This window comes from Hippopotamus amphibius, chromosome 13 (genome assembly GCF_030028045.1).
Source record: "Hippopotamus amphibius kiboko isolate mHipAmp2 chromosome 13, mHipAmp2.hap2, whole genome shotgun sequence".
Classification (NCBI taxonomy): domain Eukaryota; kingdom Metazoa; phylum Chordata; class Mammalia; order Artiodactyla; family Hippopotamidae; genus Hippopotamus; species Hippopotamus amphibius.
The window spans coordinates 7,400,036-7,427,946 of NC_080198.1; the positions used below are offsets into that span (position 1 = coordinate 7,400,036).

General features: G+C 47.9%; 1 protein-coding gene across 1 annotated transcript in view; it reads left to right on the plus strand.

Moving 5' to 3' along the window:
* Window positions 1-27,911, plus strand: part of SRGAP3 (SLIT-ROBO Rho GTPase activating protein 3) — a 241,245-nt gene that overhangs the window by 163,807 nt on the left and 49,527 nt on the right. The window contains exons 6-12 of the mRNA XM_057706592.1: window positions 3,027-3,155; window positions 4,587-4,808; window positions 6,353-6,454; window positions 8,645-8,842; window positions 12,941-13,025; window positions 21,117-21,144; window positions 25,998-26,100. Coding sequence (XP_057562575.1) covers window positions 3,027-3,155; window positions 4,587-4,808; window positions 6,353-6,454; window positions 8,645-8,842; window positions 12,941-13,025; window positions 21,117-21,144; window positions 25,998-26,100 — 867 coding nt within the window. The remainder of the gene's footprint in view (window positions 1-3,026; window positions 3,156-4,586; window positions 4,809-6,352; window positions 6,455-8,644; window positions 8,843-12,940; window positions 13,026-21,116; window positions 21,145-25,997; window positions 26,101-27,911) is intronic.

The window sequence follows — 27,911 nt, forward strand, 5'->3', positions numbered from 1 at the left end:
GACTCAGTAATTCTACTCCTAGGTATCCACCCAAGAGAAATTAAAACATATGTCCATACAAGAGTTTGCACATGAATGTTCACAGCAGCATTATGCATAATAGCCAAAGGGTAGAAACAATCAAAATAAGAAAGTGTCCACCAACTGATGGGTAAAATGTGGTGAATCCCTATAATGGAATATTCAGCCATGAAGAGGAATGAGTACAGACTACACACGGATGAACCTTGAGAACAGTATTCTAAGTGAAGGAAACCAGTCACGAAAGACCACGTATTATATGATTCCATTTATTTGAAATGTCCAGAATAGACAACTCCATAGAGACAGAAAGTAGATTATTGGTTGCCAGGAGATGGGGCAGAAGAGAATGGAGAGTGACTGCTCATGGGTACAGGATTTCTTTTGGGGTGATGAAAATATTCTAAATTTAGATAGTGACGATGGTTGTACAATATGTCTGTGAATATACTAGAAATAAATTTTTAAAAATAAGATAACCATGCAAGGAATTACAGAGCTACAACATAGGGGGATATATAGAGGGGTAGAGAAAGCACTGGTTAGTGGGGTCTGAAGACTGTTTTAGTTCAGGGTTGTATGCTAATTGGCCATTTGGCTCTTGGACAACCTACTTCTTTTCAATTTTCATTTCCTTACCTATAAAATGGGTGAATTAAACTAAGATATCTTCAATATCCTCTCTAGGTATAAAATTTTATGAGTCCATGAAGGGCTGAACATGGTCTCAGGGTCATAGTAGCCCCCTGGAAATGCGCCAGGAATATCAGAAATCTCTGTGGAGGTTGGGTGTGTTGGCTGGTCCAGGGTGTAACTGCCAGAAGTTTGTTTCTAGAGATTCCTAGAATAAGTGGATCCCGGAGAAAGGTCAGAGGAGATGTCGGAAGAGAATTAAAAGGCTGCCAATGGGGGCATCTTTACTGAACAGTTAGACAACTCGACCTGGAGGAAAGAAGGTTGCGAGTGCCTCGGTAGGAAGAAGCCCTGTTTCTGTAAGGAGAGCTGTCTTTCTCCTCAGCACTGGGACTCATCTGTCTGAGGGCACAAGGGGATGGCTCTCCAACCTAAGGGCTCTTTGCTGCTTCCTGTGCACAATGGCCCAGAGCAGAAGCAGCTTCCCAAGAAGGTGGTTCAGCTCCTAGCCAAGGCTACACCTCTGGCTGCCCACCCCACCTCTCCCCCCCACTCACATCCAGATAGCCAGCGACAGTCACTTCATGCTCCTCATGTAGGGACTGTTCTGTGTGCTGTAGACCCAGCTACGAACAGGGACCTTTAAGTCCCTGACTTCACCAGAGCTTACTTTCTGGCAGTGGACACTGAAAATCTGCAAGTAAGCAAAGAGGTAAAAAATATAATTTGGGGTGGTGAAAAGTACTTATGAAAAACATTGAGCAACCAAGATGTCCTTCAGTAGGTGAGAGGCTAAGTAACTGTGGTCCATCTAGACAATGGAATGTTATTCAGTGCTAAAAAGAAATGAGCTGTCAAGCCAAGAAAATACACGAGGAACCAGTGTTACAAAGTGAAAGAAACCAATCTGAAAAGGTTACACACTGTGTGATTCCAACTATATGACATTCTAGAAAGGGCAGAACTATGGAACAGTAAAAAGGTCAGTGGTTACAGCAGTCACATGGGAGAGAGGGATGAACGGGTGGAGCACAGAGGATTTTTAGAGCAGGGAAACTGCTCTGTCTGATACTATAATGATGGATACGTGTCATTATACATTTGTTCAAATTCACAGAATGTACAGCACCAAGACCGAACCCTAAGGTAAACTGTGGAATCTGGGTGACAACAGTGTGTTAGTATAGGTCCATCAATTGTAACAAATGTACCACCTGTTGGGCGGGTGTTGATAGTTGGGGGGTCAGTGCGTGTATGGGAGTAGGAATGTATGCACAAAATCTCAGTGCCTTCCTCTCAGTTTTGCTGTGAAGCTAAAACTGCCCTAAAAAAAGTCTTTTAAAAATTAAATAAGGGACTTCCTAGGTGGCACAGTGGTTGAGAATCCGCCTGCCAATGCAGGGGACACGGGTTCGATCCCTGCTCCAGGAAGATCCCACATGCCGCAGAGCAACTAAGCCCATGAGCCACAGCTGTTGAGCCTGAGCTTTAGAGCCTGTGAGCCACAACTATTGAGCCCATGTGCTGCAACTACTGAAGCCCACATGCCTAGAGCCCGTGCTCTGCAACAAGAGAAGCCACGGCAATGAGGAGCCCGCGCACCGCAACGAAGAGTAGCCCTCACTCACCGCAACTAAAAAGAAAGCCCACGCCCAGCAAAAAAAGACCCCACACAGCCAATTAAAAAAATAACAAATAAATAAATAAACTAATTAATTTAAAAAGATAAGTTAAAAAAATTAAATAAAAATGAAAATAATCACTAAAAATTGAATAAAGATTAAATAAGTGGGGAAAATAGAGCAGTATAGAGTGTGGGGAGGGGCGGTCAAGATGGGGACACGTTTTAGACAAGGTTGTGTGGTCAGAGGCCCATCCAGCTGTGTGACCATGGCTAAGGACCTGAATGACGTGGAGGAGCAGGCCATGCAGGGACCTGGAGGGATGGCCTGCCAGGCAGAGGGGACGGGTCTGAGTCTAGAGGTAGGAATGAACTTGGCCTCTTAAAGGATGGGCAGAGGAGGGGATGACAGGAACGTGGAGGAAGAGCCAGGTCAGGAGGGCTTCACAGGCCAGCATCAGGCTTTGGGCAGCTTCCAGCGGTGTTGCGTGGAGGCCTCTGGAGGTCTTACTTACACTCCGCGCCGGCAGACCCCGGGGAAAGGCTGCTGCTTACCCAGCCGATGATGACCGCACACGTGCAGTGTAAAGTGAGCTTTCTGAATACAGCATCCGGATCGTACTCACTTGGCACATGGAGTAAGGCTTTCCAGGGCCAAGTGGGGAGCCGATCACAAGTCGCGACCGTAAAGAAAATGCAGATCTCTCCCATCCGTGGCTTTCCTCTCACATCTACTCTTTTCTTCCTCCAGAGGCAGGCAAAGTATTCTGAGAACAAGCTGAAATGCACCAAGGCCCGAAACGACTACTTGCTGAATCTGGCAGCCAGCAATGCAGCTATAAGCAAATATTACATCCACGATGTCTCCGACCTCATCGATGTGAGCTCCTGGGGAGTATGGGGTTGAACAGGGCCCTGCACCGCCTGGCACAAGTCGTCAGCTAAGGGAGCACTGATGGAGGGGAAGGACAGGGAGCGTTTGGGGCCTGGGAGAGGAGTATCACCCTGTAGCTTCTACCTCCATAGGTGGGAGTGGGCCTCTGGCAGCCCTTGCACACGTGGGCTGGGTAGTTGTAATTCAGCATGCACTTTTCAAGTGCCCTCTCCACACCAGGCCCTTTACTGGGTTTGGGTGTACAGGGGTGATTGTACACAGTGCATGCCCTGGGGGCTTCTCAGGGTGGTAAAGCTGCTTATATGTTTAACACCCCTGGGTCCAGCCCACCGGACACAAATATGCATAGGGAAGAAAATAACGAATGAAACAGAATTACACAGGTCAGCTTTACCTGGGGAGGTTATGTTGGGAGAAATCAGGCAGTTTAAGCAATAGGCAAATGGAACGCTGACTCCTGAGCATCAGCTGTACAGGACGCACTGATGGGACAACCAGGCTTTGGGAAAGAACACTGTAAGCTGTGCCTTGAGGGAGGCTCCTGTGTCATCTGTGACAGAGCTGGGCTGCTTCGCGTGTCTTCACGTAGACAGGGATCTGGCCCAGCAGATGCTTGGTCAGGCTTCTGTGAGGGTGAGTGCATCCTTTTCCTCTGGCTCTGATGTATCCCGTCAGGAAGTCAGAAGGTCATGGCTCTTCCCTTGACTGCAGAGGGGACCCATTATTGCCATTATCACCGTCCCCAGGAGAGGGACCTGCCTGACCCTGCCTTCTAAATTTTGGAGGCCAGACCCCTCCTCTTTCCTACCTTTCAGCTTTCTTTTTTCACATAGCCCTTTCATTTTTTTATTTACCAAATTTTTACTGAGTACTTACTAGCTCTAGGTCTTGAGGTACAACAGTAGACAAGAGCCAGTAGATCTGTCCTCATGGAGCTCAGCCTGCATAACCCTGGTTGTGTTAAAGGCAAATACAATGCCAAGTGGCAGGTGTTACGGTGAGGGAGGTGGAGGGAGATGTGGACCCCTGGATGAGGGACACCTGGTGTAAACTCTGAGTGGGGAGAACATCAAGGAAGGCTTCCTGGAGGAAGTGACCTCTAAACTGAAACCCAAAGGAAGAGTATTTAGGCAGGAGGAGAGAGAAGAGTCTTCCAGGCGTATGTGGAAGCCTGGAGATGAGAAAGAACACGGTGAGTTTGGGAAGCCACAAAAAGCACTGCCATTGCCCAGATCACAGTTCCCTGCTCCCTCTGAAGGCATTGCCATGACTCGTGTGGTAAGGTTCTAAAGTGTACGAGGGCCTCCAGCATGAAAGATTTGACCGTGGAATAGGAGGTAATCGTAAGTCACTGTGACAGCCCCACCTCCCCGTCACCACCCTCACCTGCACCTTCTGTGTGTGCTTCTCTCCAAGTGCTGTGATTTGGGCTTCCACGCCAGCCTGGCCCGCACCTTCCGGACCTACCTCTCAGCCGAGTACAACCTGGAGACCTCTCGCCATGAGGGGCTGGATGTCATCGAGAACGCGGTGGACAACCTGGATTCCCGAAGCGACAAGCACACGGTCATGGACATGTGCAACCAGGTCTTCTGTCCCCCCCTCAAGTTTGAGTTCCAGCCCCACATGGGGGATGAGGTAGGCTTCTCCCAGGAGCCCACACTTGAGGCTGCTTGTCTGTTTCCCATGGCCTCCCAGAGCACCGGTGGGAGGGGAACATCGGCTCAGAGGCCTGGAGTCAAGTTCTTGGTGCATGGGCTTCCCCAGCCGAGGAGTTTACCACTAATACCCTAATCTTGGTGGCTCGTCCCCCACCTGCAGAATTGCAGGACCTTAGCTTCCCGTAAAATCCCTCCCAGTTATGTCCAGAGGACCCCAAGGGAGCCCCACGTCTGCACACAGAAGATCGTCTCACATCCTCCCCTCAGATGGATGGCCTCGGATCACTGAAGGCGGGGCCTCAGCAGTGCCACTCTGGCCTGTGCTCCAATGCTGTGAGCCCTTGGCCCACCAGCCAACCGAGTTTCCTTCAGGGCTTGAGCTGCTCACATCCTCATTATGTTCTTAAAAAAAAAAAAAAGGGAGAAGGCACTCATCACTAGCCCTAAAACAGCACACTAGCTACCCAAGTTTCACAAATCTTCTTATAAAAATAGCTCCTTGAGCTTTTCCAGGTCATTCCTCCCGTTCTTCAGGGCTCAGGCCCCAGTCCCTGGAACCAACAGAGAGAGTCGCCAGGTGTCATATCTCTCTCCCTGTCCCCACTATCTCTACCCCCAGGGACGTTTGCCCAGAACCTTCTCCTAGGGGCTCCGTCCCCTCCACTCATGCACTCAAGAGTCAGGGGAACCCCTCCAGCCTCTGGATCCCAGTGGGAGCTCAGCTGGGCTGTCACTGCACCTGCTTATCAGGGAGGGACCAGGAGTCACCTTCGAAGGTGGCATTTGCTGGCCCCTCCAGTGGCTCTGCTGACTTTCTTCATTTGCAAGAGATGCCTTCTGCTGGGCTTCCCCACAGCTCCTGCCCCAACCCTGTGCCCTTGTGTCCAGCCCTTTGACTCATCGTGTGGTGACTGCAGCGTTGGTTTGCCCAGTTGGTGGTAAAGAACGGAAAGCTGCTGTCCCTTCTGAGCTCAGCCGGGTTATGCCAGGCAGCCCAGCCCACAGGTAGTGAGAGCCCTGGCCGGAAGGGGTGTAGGAGAACAGTATTTCTCTCTCGTCTTCCTCTCTTCTCCCCTTTTCTCTCAGTGGCCCCTGTGAGAGGGCCACGGCTGCATGCCTTCTTTTCTCTTGAGCATCTTCCTGCTGGGCCCACTCCGCTGTTTCCCGTCCTTCGTTCTTTTCACTTAGGCAGTTGCTTCTCTTAGGCAGTTGCTTCCTTACCACAGCTTCCTGCCTGGAAATTAACCAGTTAGTCTCACTTAATGAGATTACGTCCAAGCTCTGAGTAGCAAACCGTCATGTGCTGCACAAACATAGACCACAACCGAGAGCGTGAGAGAGCGGCCCCTGGTTCCTGGCTGGCTCTGATGTCGCCAGGTACAAGCTGTTTGACCTCAGGCAGGTCACTTAACCTTCCCAGGCCTGTTTCTGCAGCTGTCAGTGGGGATGTTAATGATAGCCCGGCCCCAGCTCCACACAGGTGGTGAGGGCAACTGCAGGTGGTGGCTGTCATTTCTGCAGGTGTGCCAGGTCAGCGCTCAGCAGCCCGTCCAGACAGAACTGCTCATGCGGTACCACCAGTTGCAGTCCAGACTGGCCACTCTCAAGATCGAGAACGAGGAGGTGAGTGAGCCCCTCTGTCCTGTGAGGGATTTCCTCGCAAAGGCCTGGATGGTCCTGTGGAGAGCACTCTTGCCATGGAACCCGTGAAAAATCAGGGTTCCTCTGTGAGAAGCACAACCATCAAAACCACCCACAGCAAGAATCTTTAATGGTGTGGGGAATTCTCACAAGAAGTTAAAGAAAAGCAACGAGGAAGTAGAACTCTGTGTTCAGTACTGTCCTAACCAGGGTAAATTACAGTTTGTGTACATGTTTCTACGTATATGCATGGGCTTAGAGAAAGACTGGAAGGAAACACTTTGAAATTTTGATAGTAGTTTGTCTGGGTTGCAGGAGTATAGGTGATTTCTGTTTTCTTCTCTGTGCTTTTCTCTATTTTCTGCAATGAGTTTATTATTTTTATCATCAGAAATATAGTAGGTATTTTAAATTACATGAGGAAATAACCCAGAGCACACTAACATGCCATTGGTTCTGAGCTCCAGGGAGCTTTCATCTCCCCATGGCCAGCACACTTCTCCCCCTGCAGCTGGTGGCTCAGGACGCCCACCAGGTGGGCACAAATGGAAGTACCAGCTGGGGTGGTTCCATTCTCATGTGCACTGGTGAGGCCACATGGGACACCTCCCGTTCCAGCTGGGATGCCCCCACCCAGGGAGAACATCACCCAACTGGAGGACACCAGGACGTGGGGGTATCATCCGAGACCATGAGTGGGTCTGTCCTTGAGAAGTGCAGTCGCAGCTGGAGATGGGGAGTCATGGTTCCTGTCTTCAGACCTCAAGAGAGCTGTTCTGGGCGGAGAGGGCAGGTTGTTTTGTGTCTGCAAAAAGGACAGAGCCAGGACGAACATGAGCCAGAGTGTAGCTAAGGATGAACAAGCCAAAGCAGTCCCTGGGAGGTTATCTGGAGACAAATTATATATTTGTTTTTCAAACCTGAGAAGAGAGAGGATACGGACAGAATGTTTTCTTTCTTTATGCCCTACATCTTCCCCTGAAGCGTTTTGAACTGTTTACGTGGAACAGTGTGTGCAGTATATGGATAATAACATTAATGGACTTTAAATTGGAAATCGGGGCTGCAGGAAGGAGGGTGAAGCACGTGCTTTTCTGGGTAGGTTGTTCATGGCCATGGAAATGCTGAGTTTTGAACCTGAGCTTCTGCGAGGCTGTGTTAGAACTGATTCACTCATTTATTCATTCACGAGTATTTATTCAGCACGTACCACGCGCTAAACATTGTGCAGAGCTAAGTGAGCAGACGAGACAATATAGTACCTCCTCTCATGTAGTTTGTGTTCTAATGAGAAAAGACAGGTGATAACTAAAACACAAAAGCAATTGAACACATAAATGAATAAGTACACAAAATATCAGACACTAAGTTAAGGATGGCGGTCTGGGGCAGGGGGTGGCTGATGTCAGCAGGAGACAACTTTTAAGTTGAGATCTGAGTGACAAGAGAGCCTTTGAGCAGCAATCAGTGTGCAGTGAATGTGGATGCAGTTTCTCCCAGGACTGTGTTTGGAATGCCCCCCCCGCATCCAAATTCAGGTCCGCCCTTTAGGCACATTGCAGTGAAGGGCTGTGGGGGGACCAGGGCCCTGTGTGTGGAGCGTCTGGGGGTCCCACTCGGTCCTGGGAGAGGAGTCGGAGTCCTGGAGGACTGAGCACATGTATCTCGGGTCTGTTTTGCTTGAGGCTGTTTTTTCTGTCAGGCTTGCATGGACTCAGTGGCCGACAGAAGCAGGGTTCACTCACTGAGGACAGCGCTGCCCTTATCCAGAATGTGTCCCCTCACTTCTCTGGGTGAAGAGAATGGGGAGCATTTCTAGTATTTCTCCTCCTCAGGGACCTGCCTCACAGGAGCAGGTAGTTTGGGATTGTGTAACCATAAAAAGACACAAACCTCAAAACCCGAGTTCCTTGTTGGTCACAACATTCTCCAAGGTTCTCTCTGGCAGAAGCAGTCCCGTGATGTCACTTTAGCTTAGGTGACCTGGCTTCTCCCCTCAGCCAGCTGCTGGCCTTGCTTTCCACATCACTGTAACGGGCATGAGCATCTTTGTCCTGCTTGCCTCCGGAGGCTTTATGTGGAAGAAATAAAGAAATGGTCGGGAAAGGACTTTGAGGTGTCAAAGGCATTCTGAGGCCGAAGGACTTTTGTCAACATGCTGTGTTTCCCCAGGTTAGAAAAACCCTGGATGCCACCATGCAGACCTTGCAGGACATGCTGACCGTGGAGGACTTCGACGTCTCTGATGCCTTCCAACACAGCCGGTCCACGGAGTCTGTGAAGTCGGCTGCCTCCGAGACCTACATGAGCAAGATCAACATCGCCAAGAGGAGAGCCAACCAGCAGGAGACAGAAATGTTTTATTTTACAGTAAGTAGCATCCTGGCCTGGGACCTGCTGTCTGCCGCTCCACCAGCAGTGACTTTGGGAAGCAGTCCAAACTACTGGGGGCCAGAGGAACCACGTAGGTCGGTTAGACCTGCAATTCTTCCAATATGATTTTCAGATTAAGTTGCCTGGCATGGCTCTGTGAAATGCAGAAAGTGAGCTACCAGTGGGTAGCATTGGCCTTGATCTTGGATTGACAGTTATTGCAACTTTCCTTTTCTAGAAAAAACACGGAGAGAGTTGTGTTCAGTAGCGTGAGAGGAAAAGGGCTAACGGAGCCAGGTGCGCTCCCCAAGTAACAACCCGCAAGTTTAGCGTATGGTTGTCATGTCACGTTATAGCAAATTTGGGCGTGGACTCTACAAACAATGCCCTGGGTGATATTTGCAAATTGCTGGTGAGTAGCCAGCCCTTCATGTAAAATCCCAGATTACTTACATTCCACTTGGCGAGAGAGGAACAAGGATAAGGGGCATCGCGGGTTTAGTTCAACGTATATTTAGTGAACGTGGAATGTCGGGGTTGGAAGGGACCTTACATCTTCCATCTGACTCTTGATCCTCTTCAACCCTATCCCTGCCCCAAAGTCATCCAGATTCTGCTTGAACAGCCCCAGATTGAAAGCTCCCTCCTTCCCCAAACAACACTTTTGTTTGGCTTGTGGCTGGCTATAGAAATTATGTTTCCCATATCTCTGTTATCTTTGAAAATCTTCCTCACTAGGATTTCTGGTCATTGGTCTTAATTCTGTTCTCTGGGGCAACCCAAAGAGAGGCTGATTCTACTTGACAGTCTGGCAAGGTTGCAGGGAGCTGGGTTTTTATTTCTCCAGGCTAAACATATCTACTTCTTTCAATCTGGCCTCTTAAGCTTTTGTTTTGCGTGGCCTCAACATCCTAGTGACTCTCTCCTGAATAGTGTTCCATTTGTCAGTGCTTCTTCTAAAGTGAGACCTCATCGTGGAGTGACCAGCACAGAACAGGGCCAAACTTTCACCTCCCTCCGTATTAGGGGCTGTGCTCCTCTTTTCATACATCCTAAAATCATATTCTTTTTTTTTTAAGCTAATATCAATTAAATCTCTATTCCTACCCTACTACCATTAGACAGGGCCACTCTCCTCCTATGGGGTGCATAGGTGATGTCTTGGGTGGGTCTTCTGTTTATCACCAGTTGGATTTCCTCTTGATGGGTTCAGCTCATGGCTCCAGACTGTCACGATCCTGATCTGGGTGCTCATCACATATGCTGTCCCTTCAGACATTGTGTCTGCAGACTCGTTAAGCATGTCTTCTGTACCTTAAAGTTTGTCAATAAAAAAAACCTAATTGGTATTCCAGGGCCGAGGCCAAAGACAGAGTTGTTGAAAACATGCCACCAGGCTGATATTGATCCACAAGTTGGCACTGTTAGATTGTGGTCCTTTAACCAGTCACAAACCCACCCAATTCTAATATCCAACTCCATTTCAGGCTAGGCCTCGTCACATCCCTGTGACCAGTGGTTGATGCACACTGCATTTCCGTGATCAACGCTCTTTGACTTTGTTGTTTTCAAGAAAGAAAAGAAAGCTAGGCTTAGTGAATCATCCCCTGCCAATTTCAAGAGTTCCCCACTTCCATGAGGGGCTACTGTGTATGTATAGAATTTATGGTTTACAAAATAAGTGAGGAGTGTGAATGAGTATTAAGTCACTTTGGCAGCAGAAGCAAAGAAGGGGGTTTAGCCTGCTTGAAATTAAAAGACAGCATCCATGATAGGGGTCATGCACGTTATATTTTGATCTGAATATTCAAGTTATCAGCCTGGTGGGCTAGTATACCTCATGACTTGATGTTGTGACATTATTTAGGTATTTTTAAGGACATAACACTCCTTTTAAAGCAAACATCAATACGATTCCATGGCCTTCTTTCCTTCATGGGTCACACGTGAAGCCTGGGTGAAGCTTGGAAGAAGTAGCCAGGGTCCCCAAGTGCCAGAGCCCCAGGGCATAATTTGCATTAACCTGTGAACAACTCAGCGAAGCCTGACTTAACAGTTCGGGACTGGAGCTTCGCTGGCCTGGGGCAGTGAGGCAGGGTGGAGAGGATATCTGCTTATACCTCGCTCTGCTTTTTATGGTGAATCCTTAAACACAGGATAAAATCAGAGGGCTACATTACTGGAAGCATCCAGAGAGAACCTCTAGGTGAGTAGTTAGCAATGGAAGTGTGCTTTTGAATCATGTAGGAAGCTTCTTGAAAACATAGGTTCCCCTCCCTGAAGTGGGGCCCTGGAAACGTGAGCACTGCTGGGCCTCTGTGGCGCCCTCCTCGGGTTAGACTCACAGTCTTCCAGAGCAGGAATCTGCGTGTGGACCCTCTCCTCAGCTGGGCGGGAGGCCACTGGTCCCTGCACCACACTTGGAGAAGCGCCGTGAGTCCACTCATTTTACCCTGAGGAGGGCGCGAGGCCCAGAAATGTTCAGAAATCTGGCCAGGATTGCACCCTGAGTAGCCACCGCTCTGAGCTCTGTCTCCTTCTGGGGAGCATGGGAGTGGCAATACTCCCCCATTTGCCATCTGAGGTTGCACTGAGGACCAAGTGTACGTTTTTGAAAACTGTCTGCAGATACAAGGGGGAGAGACGCTTAACAGCCACAGGGCAAGGCCCTAGGAGCTAAGGAGGACCATGGCCAAGGAGACAGGACGCCACAACCCCCAGAAACCCGCCAGGGGAGGGCCAGGGTGCAGGAACCTCAGTCTTCTCCGGGCACGTGTCAGCCCCCACCCCACTGGTCTTTCCCCCACACCTGTCTTCAGCGAGAAGAGGGTGATGTTCCAGATGTCCTGAGCTGCCGAGGCTCACTTCTCTGCTCCTCTGTGCCCTTTCTGAGCCTTCTGGCTGGGGCGTAGAATGGATTTTTTGGTGAAAAACTAGCTGGCAGATTTGGGGCAATCGCGTCCATCCCCGTGCCTTCATTCTCAGGGCCTTTGTAATTGCATTTCCCTCTACCTAGACTCCTCCCTCCCATGCACACCCACATGGCCCATTCCTTACCTCCTTCATGGTGGGGCTGAAACGGCAGCTTTGCAGTGAGGTCTGCCCCCACTCCCACTTCCTTATTCCTTCCTTGTTTCCATCCCTAGCGTTCACCACCATTGACCAATTGTATATTTTATTTGCATTTTTGTTAGTTTATTGTCTCTCTCCTACACTGCCATGTCAGTTCTACCAGGTCAGGGATTCAGCTGAATTTCTCACCACCTACTGCATGCCAGGCACAGCTGTAAGCACCAGGGATCCAGAAAGGAACCGGCATGGACAGTGCCTACAGTGGCTCATGGTCCAGCAGAGAGGGCTCCAGGCCTGTGACTGGGCAACGCAGGGTGGGTGGGGCCGAGGGAAGCCGGTACCTGTATAGAGGTGTGGCTGAGGCCAAGCTGAACTGGGGGCAGGTAAATGTGTTTCTGTTCCGGGCGCCCTGTTCCTGGCACTGCTCCCAAGTGCATTGTGCTTGGCCAGGTCCCTGAACTAGAGGCAGCCTGGGATCCCAGGGACCTTGAGCAAATCACTTCTTGTGCCAGCCTCACCTTTCTCATCTGTTAAAAAAAAAGAAAATCACATCCCCAAATGCAGTTTGCGTTATTTTAATAGGTACATCCCCAGGGGCCTGCTGTGCCCTTCCTCCTTCAGAGTGCAGCTGGATGAAAGAAGCCTTGTCCTGAGGCTCCCCTCTGGCAGGTCTGATAGCGCTCATGCCTGGGCCGCGTGCCCTGGGCCCAGGAGCACGGAGGAGTTTTGATGGCTAAGAAAGCCCTCCGCCGGGGCTCCCGCAGGCCTCACCTGACAGAAGCACCTTTCACTGCGGCCGTCCCGCAAGCTTTTTTTGTGTTTCCAGACTGACCCGAAATGCCTCCTAGGACTGGACAGCAATACTCGGCAGAGCTGGGGATCTGCTGAAGCCGAGGCGGAGACCCCTTTCCCTGTGCTTGGGGCCTTGGAGGTGGCCTCCTGCCTCAGAGGTCCGTTATGGAGGCAGAGATGGCAGGACTTGACCCTGCTATCTGTAATGTCCTTGTGCCTTGTGTCTTACAGAAATTTAAAGAATATGTGAATGGAAGTAACCTCATCACTAAGCTGCAGGCCAAGCATGACTTACTCAAGCAGACTCTGGGTGAAGGTGAGTCAGGCGGCAGAGGCTGGCAAGAGGGGCTGTCCTCCCCACTGGGTTTTGTTGTGGCCCCTTGAGATGTTTCAGATGGAGATCCTGGGCACTTGGGGTAATGAGGCCTGGTACTGAAGCAACCTACCGGGATGAGCAGTCTGGGAAAATAACCCTGGTACAGGTGCTGAGCAGGTCCAGACTGGCTGCAGAAACTATGGGGCAAACATAAGTCTAAATTTAGGTTGTTGGGGAGGGTCCCAGATAAAGTGGTGAGGGGCTCCCAGTAGGTAGGGGGTGAGATTCAGGGCGCAGGAGTCTGCACTGTTGCTTTTTAGCAGATTCTATTTGCCAGGAATACTGTCAGAGTGCCTGGCCAGGACTGTTAGTCCAAGAAGAAGAATCCATATGTGTACAGCAGAGTTTGGTCCCTGAGGGACCTGGGGACTAGACTTAAAACTCCCCGAAGGCTTCCAACCATGGTCGGAATAAAATCCCAACTGCTCCCGTGGCACATGAGGCCTGACCTCATCTATCCATCTTCCACTTCCCTACTGTACTCCAGCTGCACGGAGCCCCTTTCTGCACTTCAAGCTCATCCAACTTATTCCTGCCTCAGGGCCTTTGCGTCTGCTGTTTCCACCACCCGGAATGCCCTTACCCCACATCTCTGTGTGGATGGCTCCTTATCTTTCAGCTGTCAGCACAGATGTCACTTCCTCAGTGAGACTCTCCTGCCACCCAACCTCAGTCACCACCTCTATCTGAACACTCTGTCTGTTTGATTTTCTTCACCTCACACCTCACCATGTGAAATCATCCTGTATGTTATTTGCTCACCTGCTTAGTGTTGTTGGTCACACCCCTACCCCCAACAGCATCATATCTTCAACCAGAGTAGGGACTTCCTGGCTTGTTTTGCCCACCACTTTATCTCTAGTGCCTAGAAGAGTGCCTGGCTCATATCAGGCGCTCAGTTAATAGCCACTGAATGAATGTAGAATGGAAAGGTCACCAGAACATGAACTAGTGACCATCCAAGGTCAAGGATGTGTTAAGTGAAAAAAAAAAAGCACACCCTAAGAGAGGAGAGTTATATTTAATTTGGCAGACAAAATTGAGGACTTAAGTCCAGGACACAGCATCTCAGATAACTGTGAGAGACTGTTCCCAAGAGGCAAGGAAGGCAGCTAGGATATACAGGAGTTTTCGCATCAAAGACCAGGTAGTTGAAACATCAAAAGATGTTAATAAAAGAAAACCAGACATCTCAAGTTGAGGAATTTGGGGCTTTTCTATGTATGGGAGATGCAAGAGTCTGGGCTCACTAAAATCATTCCTTTGACATGCACCTAAGCTATCTGGAGTCAGTATCCTGTGTTTTCTCATCCTGAGTTTCCTCAAGGTGCACTGTTTTGCGGGGGAGGGAAGGGCAGTGGCTACAGTGTCTGATGATCCAATGGTTGGCATCATGTTTCCATCCCGAGCTCCCTCAGGGCACTCCATCAGGAGCGGCTGTAGTGGCTGATGGCTATGGCATCCTTTGTTTACTGATGTGGCAGGCGGCATTTTTAGTTCACAGATGGTTTACAGCAAGTCCTGGTGGCCCTGGAACCTGGCATGAGGCTCAGCTTTGAGGAGAGGAGCTGACCTGGGGCTTCTGAAGCTGCTGGGCCACCTCAGATATAGTCTTGTGTTCTGTTTGGAGAGGGCAGTTGACTGAATGGTGTGCTCCAATGAAAGGAAAGAAAACATTGGGTCTGGAAAATAGGGGGCCAGTACGAGAGAGATGAGGGGAATTTCTTTTTTTTTTTTTTTTAGTTTTATTTATTTATTTATTATTTTTTGGGGGGTACACCAAGTTCAATCATCTGTTTTTCTACACATATCCCCGTATTCCCTCCCAGATGAGGGGAATTTCTAAGATGATGATGCCAGTAGATCCCAAGATGACCGCTTGAAGCAGCCTAGAGATCTGCTTCTAGGGTTGTTCTGGGGAAGGAGTGTGACAGGACGAGAGTTGTGCCGGGTGTTTGCCATCCACAGCATGTCCTTGCCCTTCGTTGGCCCACTCTCTGCTCGCTGTGGGTGCACATTCTAGTGGCTGTGCCGCAGCCACACACGCCCCTAGTGCCTGTCCACTCGGCAGCTATCAAGGGGGCTGCCAGGCTCTACAGGTGCTTGGCATTTGTGAGCCCCATGCTTTAGAGGAACTGGTGAGAAATTAAACCATTTCCCAACCCCAAGGCACTTACAGTCTAGCTGGGAGACAACACATGAATTCATAAAAAATTAAATAGTGATGACACTATCACACAGAAATACTGAATGAATTGTCAGGTGAACAGTACAGACTCTGAGGATTGTAAGTCCTGAGACGGAGGTTTCACCAGAGCCCGGAGAGCTGAAGGCTTCAAGGAAGATGAATAACTAGGGCTCGAAGGAATAGCCAGGACGTTAAAATATAAATAAACTAATACCAATGGAATTTTTTCAACTTTATTGGCATATAATGGATATACCATAAAATGTACCCATTTTATGTGTAGAAATCAGTTTTGATAAACACACACATCCAGGTATAACCGCCACCCAAAAGTTCCAACCTAAAAGTTCACTTGTGTCTCTTTGCAGTCAACCCTCCCATCCTCCACCTCAAGCCACCACTGATCTGATTTCTATTGCCATAGACTAATTTCGTGTGTTCTAGCTAGTGAGAGCTGGGGAGCTTTTGTGGGGGATGGAAATGTTTTATATCCTGATTTGGGTGGTGATTAGATGTGGGTGTTTACATTTGTCAAAACTCATTGATTGAAGGGAAGAGTGGGGAAGAGTAAGTTGCAATGAGCTTTTTCTTCATTCCCCGCCCCATCCCTCTACATTCTGCCCATCCTGACATTTCAGTATTGGACCAGGAGAGTGGGGCCATGGAGGAGTGTGGGTAACACGGAGGAACCAAAACAGTGAGAATAGAAGGAAAGGGAAGAGACAGAAAGTCCAAGAGAGGAGCTTAGGTGAGTGTGTGGTGGGGGCAGCTTCCACAGCTCGCAGGATCAGTTTTTATGGTCACGGGATTGGGGGCTGTTGCTCATGAGTCGTAACAAAATGCGGGTCCATGTGAGTTGCTGGCTACTTGTATTTTCGAAATCAGATACCCCGGATTTAGAAAACAAGATGTTCTTTTAAAAAATAAGATCCCAGATGAGAAAGAGCTTCTCTCCAGCTCCCCCATGAGTGCTATCAGATGCAACCTTTTATTCCTGCCCTTGCCTGAATGGCCTTAATGAAATAATAATAAGAATTAGTTTTGGTTGGCATAACTCCTGATCCATTAGGTCTTCCAAGTTTATTTAACCTTCAGCTGCACCTTGCTCTGAGATGTGACTTATGAGTCCTTCTGAGTTTTGAGCTGAATAGAAACAAAACACTGAAAACGCAGCTTCAGAAGTATAATGGCGGCTAAGAAAGAGCCATCTAAAAGAATTTCCGTAGTCCCGTTTTCTCATAATCCAGCAGTGGGGGAAGCCCACTGTGCTTCTTTTGATAACTGGGATGGGTCTTGTTAGACTGGTCAATTCTGAGGAAGTTTTTTTTATTTTAATAAACTTTTTGTTTTAGAATAGTTTTATGTTTATACAAAAGTTGCAAAGATAGCACAGTTCCCATATACTGCATACTCAGTTTCCCCTATTATTAACATCTTCATTTTACATGAATATGGTATATTTGTCACAATTAGTGAATATTGATACATTATTATTAACTAAAGTTAATAAATTACTGAATTACTGAAAAACTGAAGCTGAAACCAAATCTTCAGTCATTTTTGTCTCCCCTGCACAATAAAGGTATATGTGGATTTTTAGGGCATGAGGGGAAAATGGAGAATTTGCACTGACCTAGTTTGATAAAGTTCTTGCCCATTGGGCAAAGTTGGGGCATGAAAAAATTGAGCAGGCCAAAGAGAGCTCAGAATCTTCTAAATCACTCTTTTGAGTGTCTTCAGATGATTCCCCTTTACCTGGACATGTCAACTCTTCCATTCAGTAGAAAGCTCTTCTAAGAGTGGGACTAGGGTAGGGTGACACCTGTATCAATGGCCTTTTTATGTCATCTGAGAACTATTTCGTATTGGGAGGGATAATCTGGTCATTTTGAAAAACAGATGAGAAATATGGGGCCAGGTGGAATATTTTGACTAAAAAGATACAAAGCTGTTTTTTTTTTAATGAAATGAAATATCATGTTTAGTGCCTTAGTTTCTCTCAAGTACTCTTTTAACAGCATGCCTCAAAGAAACCACAGGTTGGGGGCAACTAGGTCTTTTGGGTCACTCTCACTTAGAAACACATTTTTGAACATGATTGACCTCAGGCACGCAAGTCAAAATGCTTCTAGGTATCTTGCAAATTGGCATTCCTTGTTACAAATGTCACTGCCACGTCTTGGGAACAAGAACGCACACCCTTGTGTGCCCTTGGCTGTTACTATGTCGTTTTATTGGCCATGGAGTCTTCATTTATCATCTCTGAGTCTTAGATTTCTGACCTGTTTATTGCTCTGGGTAGTCAGTAAGCTCCAGGGTTTACACCTAAGATATGGGTGGTTTTTCAATTTACTCTAGCCCCTCAAGGGTGAATGGTGCGTTGTCTATAAAAGGGATGAGACATAACCTTTTCAGGCCAAGATTTAATAGCCCATCACAGAGCAAAATGTCCACCAGGACCAGACAGTCTGACCTTCTAGAAAATGACTCAGCCACCAAATATAAAATATATTTTTAAAATCCCGAGAGGTCACAGATGGTAAAGGGAAGAACATTTTTGATTTCTGTTATTTGTTAGAAGTTGAGACACCACATTCCAAAAGGTGTTGTTGGTAAAGGGGTTCTTGAGAGCTGGAATGTGAGTCAAAGCCGAAGGAGAATAGATCTGATTTGTTGCCAGAGGAAGATCTGTATTGAGTGTGTTCTGACATTCAACTCCAGGACCCAGATCCTTTGATTCCTACCTACCCCTTTTTTCCCTCCCAGTCCCCATCCGTCCATTCAGCTGTTCATGCATCTCTCAGAATCACAGGCTCTGTGCTTGGCTAGGACTGAGGCTACAGTGTATACAAGACAGATGAAGTTCCTGCTCTCATGGGGAAGAGACACCCCATGAGGAAACAAACCATTAAGTAAAGAATTATAACTATGATAAATGCCTTTGAATAGAAAATTTGGGCAGAGATAGAGAATAGTTGTGTATGGGGTTAGGGAGCACGGGGGCATCGGCTTTAGGTTGGGTGATCAGAGAGGCCTCAGAGGGAAGGTGAGATTGAAGGATGGGAAGGTGTCAGCCATGTGAAAAACTGGGGAGAGAGTGTTGGGGCAGAAGGAACAGCCTGTGCAAAGGCAGGAAGGGATGCGTTGAGGTAGGACTAAAAGAAGGGCACTGTGTCAGGACCACAGTGAGTATGTAGGGGAGTGGGCAATTCTGGAACCAAGAGGAGGTAGAGCAGGAACCTCCTCCTAGTTCCCCTTTGTCAATCAGAGTGGCACAGCTGACTACAGCCCTAAGGGAATTGTGGGCTTTATAGTCAACCCAGGCCATTGGCTGACCCTTTCATGAGTGGGTTGCCGTCAGCTCCAACTCAGGATCTTAGATCTACGTGAAAATTCAACTCAAATTGGTGCCTGGTAGGAATTTGCTCCAGACCCTAGACACACAATCAAATTAAGAAGAACAAATTTTCTTGTTTTACCTAACTTTTCTCCTTTCCTGCTTTGGCTTCAGTTCAACCAGCTGCAGTCACTCTTGTAACTGCTTGTGGCTTTAGTCAGGAATTAAGTAGTTGTGTGCTGATTTGTTCCAAGTTTTACTTTCAGACTTCTCTTGCTCTCTTCCTCCCCTCATTTCTCTCCCCAGACCCATTCAGCGTTGTTTTCTGTAGAGAAACATAAATACTCAGTCCTTTTTTTTTTTTTTAGATAAAGTCCCTTCATGTGAATGCTAGATGAGATTCTAGGGTCTGGAGCTGTTCTGTCCAATATGGTGGCCACAAGCCACATGTGGCTATTAACACTTGAATTGTGGCTAGTCTGAATTGAGATGTGTAAAATGAGCACCAGATTTCAAAGAGTTTTTTATATATATGTATATACACACACATATATAATTATAAAATTTTATAACTTTATATTGATACATATTGAAATAATATTTTTGATGTACTAGATTAAATTCAGTGTATCATTAATGTATTATTAAAATTAATCTCACATGTTTCTCTTTACTTTTTATAATGTGGCTTGCATTATATTTCCATGGGACAGCACTGGCTTAGAGGTTCTCTGCTGCACCATAAAAATAATGAAGTACTCAGTCATGTTGTGGATGAACCTCAAATGCATTATGCTTAGTGAAAGAAGTCAGATGCAAAAGACCACATATTATATGATTCTACTTTTATGAAATATCCATAATAAACAAATTTGTAGAAACAGAGAGTAGATGAATGGTTGCCATAGGCTGGAGGTAGGAAGAGGGCATGACTATAAATTGGCACAAGGGATCTTTTCCATGTGATGGAAATGTTCTAAGATTGAATTGTGGCGATGTTTGCACAACTTTGAATATTTACTAACAATCATTGCATTATACATCTTAAATGGGAGAATTTTATAATATGTAAATTGTACCTCAATAATTAAAAAAGAGCGCAGTGGATATGAGTCTGGAATTCCAGGGAAATGTAAGATCTGGAGATAAAGGTTAGGGAGTCTCAGTAAGCATTTGAGATCACTTGGAGATGGTGGGTAGGAGACCCAGTTTGCATCCTGGGGGCATTCCCATATTTAGAGGTTAGAGTTTGGGCAGATGAGGAGAAGACAATAAGAAAAACTGAAGAACAGCCTGTAGGGCAAGAAGGATACCTGGAAAGTGTACAGAGTCATGAAAATTAAGAGGAGCAATCTTTATAAGAAGAAGGGTGTGATTGAGTTAGTCAGTGCTGAGTGCTGAGCAGTCAGGTAAGAGCAGAGATGACATTGGGTTTAGCCACACAGAGCAGTCTCTGCAGAGTGGTGAAGACAGAAGCCAGCTGAAGTTAGGCGAGAGGAGGAAGCGACAGGGACTCGACAGCTCCTTCAAGAAGTTTTGCTGGAAAGGAGAGCTGAGAAATGGAGATTGAGTTATAGGAGAAATGGGGTCAAGGGGAGCCTTAAAAGCCAGGTTGGATGTATCCAGTGTATGTGTTGATATGCTGATGGAAATGATCCAGAAGAGAGGAGACTGGTGTTGCTAGAGAGAGGGGAGACACTTGCAGAAGCAAAGCCCCTGAGAAGGGCCAAGGGCATGGGACCTCCAACATGAGGTCTGGGTTTTAGCAGAAGCGGGATGCTTCCTCCGGAGCACTGGGAAAGGAGGTAGAGGGGGAGTGGGCAGGCACAGGTAGGTGGGCGGGTCTCATGGTAGCACCCAGAGACCCTGTCTTACTGATTTTCTTTTCCAGTGAAGGATGGGAAGAGGTCATCAGCTGAGGATGAAGGCAGGAGGGCTGAGGGTGGGTGCTTGGCAGGGTTGAGGGAAAACAGAAGGTGTCTCATGGCGGATACCCTTCAGTGCCAGGCATGACAGGTGCTCAGTAAACCTTTGTTGACATAAAGCAATGCATGAGCTCTTGAGCTGGGGTATGCATAGAAGGGAGCATCTGGGGTGCATGTCAAATGCAGATTCCTGGGTTCTTATCCAGAAAAGAGAAAGAAAAAAACAAAACAAAACACCAAACCTGCATTCTTAACAAGAGCCCCAGAAGATTCTGATGCCAGTGGTCAGCAGGCTGTAGTTGGAGAATCACTGGGAAAAAATGTGTGTGAACAATAACAGATGAAACATTTGTGAACATGGCCCTACGAATAGAAGGCACCAAGGATTTAATGTCTCAGTTCTTCCCAACAGACCATACCTTAGGCATAGTTGGATTTCTCATTTCACAAATAATTAAGTTAAGGTGTTAGTTGTTTCTTGTTTTTAGAAAAAGAGGAATGTTCTCTGGTCAAAAATAAAATAAGCAAACAAAAACGAAAACAAAACCTACAATTAAATCAATGTACACTTTTCTTTCCAGGGGAGAGAGCAGAATGCGGTACAACCAGGTAAGAGCGAGGGGTCTTGTTTCCTTCACCTGCTGCCTGAGGTGGAAAGTGGGAGGAGGTGGGAGGAGTAGGACAGGCGAGCAGGTGTCGAGACAGACGGTGCCGGAGCTCAGGGGAGCGGAGTCTTAGAGGGGACAGCGCCTCACCAGTGTCCCCATGGGGTTGTGGCTGTGCTGAGAGGGGAGGCAATGCTCTTCTGGCTTCTCTGCTGGTTCCAGCATTAGACTGGTGGCGGGGAGGGGGCCTTTCAGAGATGCTGTGGAAGTGCGTGTCGTCCTTCGGCGCTAACCATCGGGTGGGAGGGCGGGATGGTAATATACATGGCAGAGTGGCCGAGGGCAACCAGGAGAAGCCAGCGGCTGTGGGGTAGCTGTCCACCTGTCTCCCAAACCGTTCTATGGCTGCTGAGCAAACTGCGGAGGCAGGGGGCCCAGGCTGGTGTCCCCGTTTGCCAAGGCTCTGGATTTGGCTGGAATCGCACATCACCAGGCATACGCATGCGCATATCCACACAAGCGCGCACAGCCGCCTCTGCTGCCCCGCACTGGTTTCGGACCTCACCGCACCGGGATGGACTGATGGCGGAGCCCCTTACTGGGGAAGTAACAGTGGGCAGCTTCTGCTTTCTCTCCAGCTCGCTCAACATTACCCTCTGCGCTTTTCCCTAAGCAGACCAGAGCCAGTGGACACTTTCACTCAGCAGCTGATAGCTGAGGGGCTGGCTTCAGGACTGGACCTTTCCTCTACCTGCAGAGAGTTTAGGTCCGGTAAGCAGCACTATCGCTGCCTGGGTTCCTAAGAGTGCATCCATTCCCGCGTTCCCAGCAATGCCTGTCCCACTGCCCAACATGAATTCAGCCAATGGCCGGAGGCCTGCACTTTTCCATCATGTGGCCGCTGAGAGCTACTTTTGCCTCATTCCAGGCTCACTGACCCGATGACATCCTTTCCCCACAAGTTCTTCCCAGTGGCCCAGAATCCTGGAAAGCTGTCCTACTTGGCAAGAGGGAGGATGAATCTTCAACTCCCTCCTCATCTGGAAAGGAGTTGGCTGGGGGAGACTGAGGGCTTTCCAGAAGCTTAGCCTATGCAGCTGTTCTTCTAGGCCCTGGCAGTCCAGGGACATGGGGATGATTCATGATACCAGGCGAGGCCCTCCCAGCACATGGGTCAGCAGATGTGCAGGATTACTTTCTAAGAACATTTTAGAAACAAACTTATTTATTTATTTATTTATTTATGGCAATAGAGTGTTGTCATAGTCCCAGAACAACAGAATCCACATTTTACACCAAAATCTGCAAATAGTGAAACAGATGGCGGATGAATTGAGCCATCCCTCACTTCCTCCTAATTCCTAGAACTCACGCAGGAGAAGATGGTTCCAACAGATTGTAGAATAGATCTGTCATCAAACCCTTGGCGAGGTCCCAGGGTCTTCCTTAAAGAGAAGTTGAGGGTTTTGCTTTTTTAAAATAAAGCCCTCTGAGATGTTGTCTTCCACACCCGCTTTGACCTAGGGCCTGGGAAATCCAGGCTAGGATTACAGACCTCCCACTTAGGTACACTGCACTAAGCTGCAAATCCCCTGTCTGCACTTTGGCCCTTGGCCAAGGTCAAAGGCAACTTTCTTAGTAAACTAAAAGCGTCCTCTTACTTCCAAAAATCATTTAAAACTTATTGTGGAGTGCATTGCTAACTTGGAAGTGCTCTTAAAATTAATCTTAAATGCCCTGGGGTGAGCTATTTCTATTCCATGGCCCTCTTTATCTCCCACCGTTTCCTGTCCAAGGTCAGTGTCGTTTTGGATGATTATTTGAGCAGGTCCCCTCAGCCAAGTTGCCCCTGGCCTTATATAGACAGACCAATTTTTGCACATGGGCTGCAACATGTTGTATATTTTTTTCCCATAATTTGAAACATTATCTTAGAATAGCCCCAATTCATAATAATCCTGTAATTAGGCCGACAGATGCAAAAATGCACTTGAAAGGTATATGGTAAATGGCAAAGCCAGATGCAAACATGAGGTTTGATTATGGCTTCCCTAAGCTAGGTTGACTTGCTCCAAGTCTGGATTAGCGGTGAAGTCACTTGAGATTTGTTGTCCAAACAGATGCAACCCCGTGCACACCCATGCACAGCCTCCAAGAGACTGACCGCCATTGAACTACAATATTGCCGCCAATTTGGATGTTGACACCCACGTCTGTTGCATTGTCTAGGGAAATTACCATCCTTTTGGTCACAGAATAATTTGAGGCCAATTCCTGTGTTGCTAACGGGTGTTAATTTTCATCTTGGTTGAAAGGCAGAAAGGGGACATTGGTCTCTGGTTTCTCTTTCTTCCTCTCCGTGGCTTTCTCTGTTCCTGTTTTCCCTGCCTCTCTCTCTCTCTCTCTTTCCTTTTTGCTCTGCAACTGAGCAGCAGAAGAGATGGAAGGCTTAGGCTGCCCCACTTTCCTTGGCTGAGCTGCCCCCCTGCTCCCCACTTTGTGCCCCACCCAGCACTTCAGTAAGTCGGTATCAATTTGATGTCATGCAAAGTTGGGATAGCTACGTTTCCTTGTCAGAGATTCCGCTCACTGTACAGAGCACCACACAAAAGAAAGAAATTGCTATGTGATTCCAACAGGCTTTTGCTTTCTGGATTGGGCAGGAGAAATTTTGTAACTGAAAGAAGAAAAAAATCCTTAGAACTTATTTTAAGAAATAAATTCTGAGGGCACCCTAGATTTTTTTGGTATTGGGTGTCCAACACCTGCATTAAGAGTCTCTACTCTTGCTGACCATGAGAGTTTAATAGATAATTTAATGCTATTGCTGCATGTTCTGTGATAAAAGCAATTTCCCAATTTCCATACTCACACCGGAACCTGGGGTAGGAAGAGCTGAATTCTATTTCCGTGACCTTGGGCAAGTTTCTTAATCTCTCATGGGCCCGTTTGCCTTATGTTTAAAGTAGGTTTAATAGTTCTTGCCTACCTCACAGGGTTGTTGTGAGGGTATCATGCAGTGTGAGATAAGGAAATGATCTGAGAACGTTCAAAAACAGAAACCCAAATCACCATGGAAACAAGGTGGTGCAGCTGCTATCCTCCAGTTATTATACGTAAAACCTATGGCCCTGTGTCACATTTTTGGCACCCTCTTTTGGCATTTGGAAATTCAAAAAAAGATCTGTCATAAGAAATATCACTCTCACATACCCACATCCTCAAAAAATCAGTAACTTATGAAAAAGAAATGACATGGACTTAGCTAACCAAATTGACATAGATCCAAGATGGGCTCAAAATAATCTTGCTTGTTGTTTCTTTTCGAAATTTTGGTCTGTGCTGTTATTTTGATTCCAGCGTTTGGGTGGCATGAGATTTGGATTCCACTGTGTCTTTGCCCATGCATGTCCTGGAGCCAGCAGCATTTGCTCAGTATTCAGACACCTAGGAGAAGTTGATCCAAGTTCCCTAGATGGTGGGGCTGCTGAAGGAGACAGGCAAACAAGACCTGTGAGCAAGGCAGCATGAGTCTCCTCTCCTTGATTGGTTCCACGGTTTCTTGCCCATTCACAGAAATCAGTCAAGACTTGGGGGCCTCGGGAAACGTTTGTCACACACAGACATTATCTGTGTCAGGCTGGGTCCCCACTTGGTACCTCCCAAATTGTGCAGTAGGACAGTTGAAAATGAACTGTGTCTCTTGGTTATGGGCCCTCCTCCGAACCCCAGAAAGCCCTTCGCCCTAGAAGGCTGGCAGCAGAGAGTCAGGCCAGCTCGGGTGGTGAAATATGAGCAAATAAGCCAACACGGGCACATGCATGTGAGCAGCTCTGCAAGCCGGTCCAGTGTTTGTGGCTGTTTCGCTGGTGCTGGTGAACTGTGCTATGATCACCCCTCCCTGGGGCTGAGATAGAGCACAGGGAACGGAGATCCTAAAGTCAAGCAAGACACTTTCAACCTGACCCCACGGGGCCTCCGCTGGCAAGGGTTAATGGGATGGATGAGTTTTGGCTGGAAATGAGAAAGTGCCCTAAGGCTCCATGACAGACCCTTTGGAAAAAATCTTGGGCTTGGAGCCCCAGAGGCCTGCGTTTGGGGCCTAGCTCTGCCACTTCCCCTCTCTAGGCCTCAGTTTCGACCTCTGTAAAGTGGGGCCACATGCACAGGGTTGAGCTGACATTGTGTGATAATGGATTTGAAAACACAGTAACTGAAAGTGTACTTTACTAAAGGACAGTAGATAATTATCATCCTGGGTCCCCTGGGGACCCCAAAGAAGCTGCAGCCTCCCTCTTGGCATCAGTTTCCTCATCTCTAAAATAAGAATAATAATTGCCTGGCTTTCAGATCAATGGAATAAAGATTAGTCAAGTGCATTTGAAATGCCAAGAGGCATTAGGAAGATCAGTGCCCTGGTACATTGGGAGCTGAGACTTGGTGATGCATTTAAGCCAAAATAATGAAAATTAACCCTTCCAGTCATCTTTGAAAGTCTCTTGCTTTCTTGGGCTACAGATTACATCTCTCCCCTGATTCCCCCTCCATCTGGTCAGCTTTGCGGGATGACAGCCTCTAATTGGAGTTTCAGTGGTTTCCTGGACACGTGCTGTGCCCTCCTGTGATTTAGAATGCATTTGTGTTATGAGCCTTGCTCCTGCCTGACACTGTGGGTAAATTAAGACCCCCTTAAACATCCAGAGGCCTTCAGATGGAGCATTGGACACCAATGCGCTGGGGGTTCAGGCCTTCCATTTGCATTTTGTGTTCTCCAGTTGTGGGTCATAAGAGCGTCTTTCCCAGTTGTATGTTTACCTTGGTTGCTTTCTTGATTTCTTTTGTTCCATTTTCCCCTAGGCCCCCCTGTCTTCCCCCTAAACCACAGAAAATGAGGAGACCTAGGCCTCTCTCAGTGTGTAGCCATAAACTATTTAACGGCTGTATGGAAGCGTTCATTAAGGTACTTGCTGGGGACCCACAGAGTCCGCGAATGTGCCCAATGTAATGGCAGCCTTTCTCTACCTCCTCCCCTGGCCAACAGCCCTGCCCCGACTGACCGACTAACCGACTAACTGACTGATGGACAGACTGGAACTTTCAATCTGGGCCCTTGGCCGGGCCCTGTGGTGAGCTGGTCCTCCCAGCAGCTGGCTCTTAGCTTCAGTGAGGGCTTCTAATTAGAGCTGCTTTTGTCTCTGAGCAGTTACTCCTAAGTGCCTTTCTTTGATTCTCAGCCCTGGGAGAGGGATGCAACCGTGCTGGAACCCAGTAAAATCCAGGTGGCGCTGAATCCCTGCTGGACAGTGGTCCCTGCAGCCCTGTTTCACTGCTTCAGGAACTGCAGTCCTGACCAGCCTGAGGGACAGTTAGAGAAACCCCTTCACCTTGAGTCACACTCATGTCTCCCAAGAGGAGGCCAGTTGGAAGCAACACAAAGAAAAGCCCTGAGGGTAATGGTGTGTTTTTATACAAGTGATTTTTTTAAGTTGAGAATATGCCAGCAAAGGAAACACATACAATTTGTATGAGAGACAGCCCTTCCACTTAGTTTCACTTCTTGTTAGAGGCAGTTTGGGAGAAGGGAAAAGAGCGTAGGCAGTCCCTTTAGAATTCCAGGTTAACCCTTTACACTTTAAACTAAAAAGAAAGCTTTCACCTCAGTGAGTTTCTCTTTTCTTGCTTCTTGGCTGCAAAGGGTGCAGGATCAAGCCATCCCAGATAGAATAGCTCAAGGCAAGTGAAGATGGTGATGGAATTGAAAAGGGCAGCAGGTATGGGACATACTTGAGGAAGGGAAGATGCATGTGAACATTACTTAGGGGAGCAGGGGAAGGTCCCTGCCAGTTACTGGAAGCCCACCACCATCTAAAGAAGACACTTTCTGCAGAAAATAAGATCATGTCAGTCAGGAGAAAAGTAAAGGTTCTCAGGCTCTGCTGACACTTTTGGAGTGTGGAGGCTGCCCCTGCTCCAGCTCTCTATCCTCCATCCTCAGACAGGGCGTGCACAGGACTTGCTGGGCAGGGAGGTTCGGCCTCAGGCGTGGGAGGGGGTAGGCAAGATCAGCCTGGGTCTGCCTGTGGGCTAAGTTCTGGGGAAGGGACAGTGGGGGAAGGGAAAGGGGAATAGGCGGGCACAAGTTGGGACTGCCCGGGTGTGGGCAACAGCAGCAGCTGTTCTAAGATGCCTCAGAGGAGGGAGGCATGGAGGACCCCAAAAGGAGGGTTACTACTGGGTGCATCAGGAAAGGGGCAGTGTGTGGAGGTGACCCCAAGTGAGCAGTTTGCCATCCAGAAGGTCATGGGAGAAGGGGGCTGTGTCAAGAACCCTTTCTTCATCCTCCCTTCTTGCTCCAACAAGACTTTCTTCTCGAAAAAGTCACACTCCAGAGCTGAGAGGGGACTGAGGCCCATTTGCTACTCTCTCTGCCCTCAAGGAGCTTATCATGCCACTCAAGAGGTTTTTGACACAGAAAGCTGAATGCAGAAGATGATTCAGATTGGGCACTTGGTGACTGATCCCCACGGGAATAAGTTCTGTAAGAGCTCAGAGTAGGAAGAGCTGTGAGCACTGGTGCCCAGGTGGCTTTGCAGGAAGGGGCGGAACACAGCAGAGGGGAGGACAGAGGAAGAACAGAATGAGTGAAGGCTCAGAGACAGGGACATCTTCCAGAATGTGCTCAGGGCTTTGGAAACAGGTGATCTGTCAGGACTCTCAGAAGGAGCTCTTACTTGATGGCATTTAAAAGTTAGGTGTTCTGTTTCGTGAAAT